The 7,580-nt window shown below is 46.0% G+C and overlaps 1 protein-coding gene across 1 annotated transcript; it reads left to right on the forward strand.

Moving 5' to 3' along the window:
* Positions 1 to 992: 992 nt before the first annotated feature.
* FAM170B (family with sequence similarity 170 member B) lies at positions 993 to 6,921 on the forward strand. The gene is given in 2 exon segments (XM_035267704.3): positions 993 to 1,204; positions 2,654 to 6,921. Coding segments are annotated over 2 exon segments (855 nt in total). The 5' UTR covers positions 993 to 1,095; the 3' UTR covers positions 3,400 to 6,921.
* The last annotated feature ends 659 nt before the right edge of the window (positions 6,922 to 7,580 follow it).

Genomic DNA, 7,580 nt, shown 5'->3' on the forward strand with positions numbered 1-7,580 from the left:
GGGAGAGAAGGAGATATTTCCCACATTGGAAAGCAGGGCTATTTGATGTTGGGTGATGACTGTATGTAAGTGAGCCTACGTACAGACAGTCGTAGTTAATTAATCTAGCATGAGTTTGTGTGCATGAATGTGTGTGTGGTTAAGTAAACATGTGAGTGAATTTGTATGTGTGAGCCTGTTATGTATCTATGTGTGTCTGTGAATACACATACATATATTTATGTTAGTGTGTGTGTCATGTGTGTTCCAGTGTATATGTGTGTCTGAGTGATTGTATATGGTTCTTTGTATGTGAGTGACATAGTTTGGACATGTGTCCCCACCAAATCTCACGTTGAAATTTGATATCCAATGTGAGAGGTTGGCCTAGTGGGAGATGTTTCAGTCACGGGGACAAATCCCTCATGAAGGGCTCAGTGCCATCCTTGTGGTAATGGGTTCTTACTCTTAGTTCCATGAGAACTGGCTGTTGAAAAGAGCCTGTCACCTCCTCTACTCTCTCTTTCTTCCTCTCTCACCCATGTGATCTAAACACACCTGCTCCCCTTCTCCATCTACCAAGAATGGAAGCTTCCTGAGGCCCTCACCAGAAGCAGATGTTGGCACTATGCTTCACACACAGGCTCCAGAAACATGAGCCCAATATACTTCTTTCTTTTATGAATCACTCAGCCTCAGGTATCCCTTTGTAGCCACACAAGTGGACTAAGACAGTGGATCCATGCATGCTTAAGTGTGTACAAGTGTTTCTGTGCTTATGTGTTTATGTTTTTATGTGTGTCTAAGTATTGAAGAATATGAGCGTTTTGCATTTGTGTGTGTCCCTGATCATACACAAGACAGAAAAGGTCCCACAGGGAAATAAGAACACGTTGGGAAGCCTCTCCTGGTGTCCAGGTTCAGTCTCTGCCCTCCCATGAGTCACAGAACAGAACAGTGCCATCGATGAGGTCATAGAGTTGAGCCAGCATCTTAGCCATCATGGGGAGCTCACTGTCCATTCTGGTTAGGGCCAGCTGGAGGGCTTCAGTACAGCCCCAGCCAACTTTCACTGAACAGCTGGAGCACCAAGACCCTGCACATTCATTTCAAATCATGAAACACCACTTCATGGACCACAGGGGAGAACAGTCACCTACCGATGGGACGACCCTCAGCTTGATGAGCCCTGAGTCCGCTGAGGAGAGTGTGGAAGTACGCTGGCCAGATAGGTCAAAAGAAAGGCCTGGAAGGTCAGCCACGTGTGCTCCTTGGGAGGAAGCCCGGATGGGAAGGGGCATTGCCAGGTTGCCTCCTGTTACTGTTACCAAAGGGTTGTGTTGACCGTAAACAAACATGTCAGGGGAAAGGAAACTGATATTTATGGGACACTTGGTATGACTGAGGCTGTTCTTGTGAGTATATAAGGTGTTTCCAGGGGATATGTGGATGAAAATGTAAAATGTTTATAATTATGTGTTTATTTTAATGTGTATTTGAGAAAACAATTAACATGTCAATCCTGTGATTTCAGGAGCAAAATTAAAAATTCCTTTGTAATAAATTGATGAACGTTAATCTAGAACATCAGTTTGAAGACCACTGGGATGAGTCTGTGGACGGCACCTAAGTGTCACACCAGCTCTGGGGGCCCAGTGGCTCCACCGCTCATTCAAACTCCATGCCTCTGTTCCCTACTCTGTTGAATGGGAATCCTAATAATATAATTTCTTAGGGTTGTTTTGAATATTGAAGGAGCTAACAGGTAGCAAGCACTTCCATGGCGAGGGGTACACAGTAAATGTTGAAGGAGATGGTGAGATGACCACTGCGTAAGGTGAAGACAGGTCCCAAATGAGCCTGGGTGGCCTGGCCAAGGCATTTTACACGTGCTGTTTCTTTAATGGGCTTTAGTGAGGTGTCTTTTATGCACACAAACATCAGCAATTTTAAATGCACAATTTGAAGAATTTTGACACGTACATTTGTGGAACCACCAATACATTCACGATAAAGAACATTTTCAGGAATCCTAAAAATCCTAAAAGACTGCCCTTGTGCCTTATGGGCAGTCTCCCCTCACCCCATCCCCAGATCTTGGCAACCACTGACCTGTTCTCTGTTCCTAAAAATTTGCCTTTTCTAGAATGGCCTCTGAATGGAATCGTACGCTGCATGGCTTTTATTTTTTTTCTTGTTGTTCATTCTCTCACGACTACATGCCTTGTTGTTTGGCTTCTTGTATTTAGCATAATGTATTCAGGATTTATCCATAATGAATGTTGCACGTCTCAGTGGTTCACAGATATAACAGGTTGCATTGTCTGATGTACCACCGTCTGCTTACCTGTTCCCCAGCTGATGGTCTTTTGCTCTAGTCAAGTTTTCGGTGATTAATACATTATTTGATCTTTATCATCATATCCTTAATGTGTCTATAACTCTGTTACTCACCATGTAATGGTCTTTCACAGTGGAGTCAAGGATTTGGTGATTGCCTTCATACGTTATTCAATCATTACCACACTCTGTGCGGCAGGCATTATCATCATCTCCATTTTATCAGGAAATGGGCACAGGGAGTGGTGTCTGCCGAAGAGCTCCCTGAGTCTGTGGCTCCTGGATGTGACACTGATCTCTTGGGGGGCACTGATGACAATGTCCTTCTGCTTCTCAGGGACCATACAGAAAGAAGACTCACCCCACCCGCTGCCAGAGCCTGCCATTCCCTGGGAGGAGGGCCTCTACTTCGCTGCCAGGGCCCTGGGGATGCTGGGCTGGAGCAGCTCCCCATCTTCACAGTCCTCTGAGTACCAGTTCTACTCCCAGTACCAGTCGTGCTGCTCCTGCATGTGCAACGAGGACAACACTGCCCCGCAGAGTGTGTGTGCCTTCTACATGCACGTGCAGACTGTGTGGGGGATGGTAGTGGCCTGGGAGACCGAGGCCAGCTTCCAGCCCATCAGCAGGAAGCCCCGCATCCATGAAGCCCAGTTCATCAAGAGGCAGAGGAGGAAAGGCTCCTCCTTCAAGATGGCTTCCAACACTGACCTACATTGGGACCTGGAGGCCTGCAAGAGCAACTGCGGCCCTGAGCCTGAGGACACGGAGCTACTGGAGTGTTGCCTGCAGGAGCTGCGGGAGCCCCTGGACTGGCTGGTCACCACGAACTATTTGTTGCGCTGCCTGGCCTGCTGCTGAGTCTTCCCTTCCCTGGATGCTCTGCCGGAGCACGTGCAGCATGGCATCCAGGAGGGCTTCAGCTGCCAGATCTTTTATGAGGAGATGCTGGAGAGAAGGCGGGCTCAGGGCCAAGCACATGACCAGCAGTCAGAGGAGGAGCAGAGCCCTTCAGACAACAACAAATGTTCCTGGCCCCAAGGAGAGGTGCTCCCAGCACAGCAGCAGGAGCAGCAGTGAGCTGGAGGGGAGATGCCCACCCCTGCCCTCACCTCCAGTGCCTGGGGCTGCTCCTTCCCTAGCCAGCAGTGTCAGAGCCACTCAGTCAGGGAGACAGGATGAGGGCTGGGGAAAAGGAATGGCATGGAGTGCAGAGCAGCGACAGCTGGGAGACTGGAAAGAGCCTGCCTCCTGCCCCAGGCGCAGCATCTCCACCAGGGTCCATTTCAAAACCCAAACCCACACAAGAGGACTCTGAGTGTTTCTGATGGCAGACACAACATCCGAGACCCACAAATGCATGGCCAGAGGGATTTCTATTTTTGCCAGTGGATCAGGCAGGTCCACACTTGCTAAGTAGCTGTGGCTCATGAGACAGCCAACTGCAAATGACTCTTTAGCCCTTTGTTTTTCACTGCTACAGATCTGTCATATGCCTTAGTTCTACATCTTTTATGTTATTGGGATTAGACACAAAATTGAATGCAGTGACTAATTGAATGAACCATGCTGTCAGATTGGTCACATGGGAAGTTGCCATTTCCGTAGGTTACAAACTAGCACAGACACCTGGAGACAGGCAGCTTCTCAAGGTAGAGCAGGAGGCTGGGGATGTCCTTTCAACCTATGAGTTCATCTCTGTCAACTATACATTTTTAAGTGTTGCCACCAAATTCATCTTCACCCTTCTCCCTGTCTCAGGGGGCTGAATTCATTCAAGAAAAATTAATTGAGGTCCACTGTGTGTTCAACATGCTGATGGAAGACATATTCCAGCCTCTGATGCTTCCAGTGAGAGACAGTTAGAATGGGCAACTGCAAGACAAGGGGATAAATCCCATCAAGAAAGTATGAAGATCCTAGATGAGGGGGCCCAAGCTCAAGCTTTTGATCTAAGGAAGAACTTTCCAAAAAAGACAATGTTCCCAGGGGGCTTCAAGGAAAGGTAGACTAAGCTAGACCAGGGTTCATCAAACAGCACTGTTGACCCTGCATGCTAATTATTTGTTGCCGGGGCTGTCCTATCTGCTGCAAGATGTTTACTGGCATCCCTGGCCTCTACCCATCAGATGCCAGCAGCATCCCCTGCCCCACAGTTGTGACAGCAGCATCCCCTCTCCCACAGTTGTGACAGTCACAAATGTCTTCAGACATTAACAGATGTTTCCCAGGGACAAAACCACCCTTGGTTGAGAACCTCCCCACTAGACAAGAACAAGACCATTAGGAGAGGAAACAGACAAGATACATTTGGGGAATTGCTAGCCACCTGATCTGGCTGGAATGCTGGGGGTATTTGTTTATCCTATAGTTCATAAAGATGTGCCGGGGACTGAAGTGGACATGGGGAACAAATGTACAAAGGGGACCAGGCAGGCATGGATGCTGCTCTGTAGAGCCTATGGCCTGAGGGCATGCATATAAAACAATTATGAATGTTCCCATTTCATGACCTAAAGGGTCCTGTATGGCCGGGCCTTTGCTACCTTCTCCATCACCATCTCTCAACATTCTGTGCCTCATTCACTGTGCTTCAACCACATGGGCCCCCTTCTTTCCTTAAAGGATTCAAATGTTCATACTTCAGGGCCTTTGCCCTTGTTGTTCCCTCTAAGTACAATGTACCTTTGTCTGTCTCTCTTCTGGTTGTCCCCTTGCTCATCTTGGAGGTTGCTGCTTAAATATCCCTTTTTCAGAGGGTCCTTTCCCAATCACCTTTAGCATATGCATCATTCTAAGTTTGGATGGTTTTAAGAAGTGACATGATTAGATTTATGTTTTAAAAAGCTCATTCCATGGTGTGTGGGACATGGATTGAAATAGTAGCAAAAGAAGCAAATGAGAAGTGGAGAGGCCAGTTAGGAGGCTGTTGAGAAAGTCCAGGCCAGGAATAATGATGACTTTGAAAAGGCTGTCCCAAGCCAAGAGGAAGAGTGGTGCCTTCAAGACTTATTTGGGGAATAGAATCCAAAGGCCTTGGAGAAGGATGCATGCAGGGGTGGGAGAAAGGGATTTGTCATGGTGGATTCCCAAGTTCCTAGGAGGAACAAATGCGGGTGGCTGTGCATTAACTGATAAGGGGAACTTTGGAGGGTGATTTCAGTATAAGTGTGTTTGTGTGTGAGCATTCATGTCTGTGTTGGACATGCATATCAGCATGTGTCTGCCTGTAGACACACCGGCATAAGTGCTGGGAGGTGGGTGATAGAGGTCAGTTGAGACATAGTGAGTTCTAAATGCTAATGGCACATCTGAGCAGCGATGCTGAATGGGAAGTTCATGATATTTAGAAGATAAGTCTAGATTGGAAATGTAAATGAGAAAGTTACCTGCAAATGAACGGTACCATACTAAAAAACCACAACGGTGGATGAATGACACTAACTAGGGTGCTGGTAGAGTTAGTGTGTGCCCTGTGAAGTAGAAAGGAAGGAAGTGAGGAGCATTTCTTTTTTTTTTTTTTTAATTTTTTATTGGATTTTAGGTTTTGGGGTACATGAGCAGAGCATGTAAGAGAGTTGCGTAGGAACACACATGGCAGTGTGCTTTTCTTTCCTTCTCCCCTTCACCCACATTTGGCATTTCTCCCCAGGCTATCCCTCCCCACCGCCCCCTCCCACTGGCCCTCCCCTTTTCCTCCCAATAGACCCCAGTGTTTAGTACTCCCCTTTCTGTGTCCATGTGTTCTCATTTTTCATCACCCACCTATGAGTGAGAATATGCGGTGTTTCATTTTCTGTTCTTGTGTCAGTTTGCTGAGGATGACGTTCTCCAGATTCATCCATGTCCCTACAAACGACACGAACTCATCGTTTCTGATTGCTGCATAATATTCCATGGTGTATATGTGACACATTTTTCCAATCCAGTCTATTATCAATGGGCATTTTGGTTGATTCCAGGTCTTTGCTATTGTAAACAGTGCTGCAATGAATATTCGTGTACATGTGTCCTTATAGTAGAATGATTTATACTCTTTTGGATATATACCCAGTAATGGGCTTGCTGGGTCAAATGGAATTTCTATTTCTAAGGCCTTGAGGAATCGCCACACTGTCTTCCACAATGGTTGAACTAATTTACACTCCCACCAACAGTGTAAAAGTGTTCCTTTTTCTCCACATCCTCTCCAGCATCTGTTGTCTCCAGATTTTTTAATGATCGTCATTCTAACTGGCGTGAGATGGTATCTCAATGTGGTTTTGATTTGCATCTCTCTGATGACCAGTGACGATGAGCATTTTTTCATATGATTGTTGGCCTCATATATGTCTTCTTTCGTAAAGTGTCTGTTCATATCCTTTGCCCACTTTTGAATGGGCTTGTTTTTTTCCTGTAAATCCGTTTGAGTTCTTTGTCAATTCTGGATATCAGCCCTTTGTCAGATGGGTAAACTGCAAAAATTTTTTCCCATTCTGTTGGTTGCCAATCCACTCTAGTGACTGTTTCTTTTGCCGTGCAGAAGCTGTGGAGTTTGATTAGGTCCCATTTGTCTATTTTGGCTTTTGTTGCCAATGCTTTTGGTGTTTTGGTCATGAAGTCCTTGCCTACTCCTATGTCCTGGATAGTTTTGCCTAGATTTCCTTCTAGGGTTTTTATGGTGCCAGGTCTTATGTTTAAGTCTTTAATCCATCTGGAGTTAATTTTAGTGTAAGGTGTCAGGAAGGGGTCCAGTTTCTGCTTTCTGCACATGGCTAGCCAGTTTTCCCAACACCATTTGTTGAACAGGATATCCTTTCCCCCTTGCTTGTTTTTGTCAGGTTTATCAAAGATTGTATAGTTGTAGACATGTTGTGTTGCCTCCGGTGCCTCTGTTTTGTTCCATTGGTCTATATCTCTGTTTTGGTACCAGTACCATGCTGTTTTGATTACTGTAGCCTTGTAGTATAGTTTGAAATCCGGTAGTGTGATGCCCCCCGCTGTGTTCTTTTTGCTTAGAATTGACTTGGCTATGCGGGCTCTCTTTTGGTTCCATATGAAGTTCATGGTGGTTTTTTCCAGTTCTGTGAAGAAAGTCAATGGTAGCTTGATGGGGATAGCGTTGATTCTGTAAATTACTTTGGGCAGTATAGCCATTTTCACGATATTAATTCTTCCTAACCATGAACATGGAATGTTTCTCCATCTGTTTGTGTCCTCTCTGATTTCGTTGAGCAGTGGTTTGTAGTTCTCCTTGAAGAGGTCCCTTACGTTCCTTGTGA

Source organism: Callithrix jacchus, chromosome 12, assembly GCF_049354715.1.
Source record: "Callithrix jacchus isolate 240 chromosome 12, calJac240_pri, whole genome shotgun sequence".
Lineage (NCBI taxonomy): Eukaryota > Metazoa > Chordata > Mammalia > Primates > Cebidae > Callithrix > Callithrix jacchus.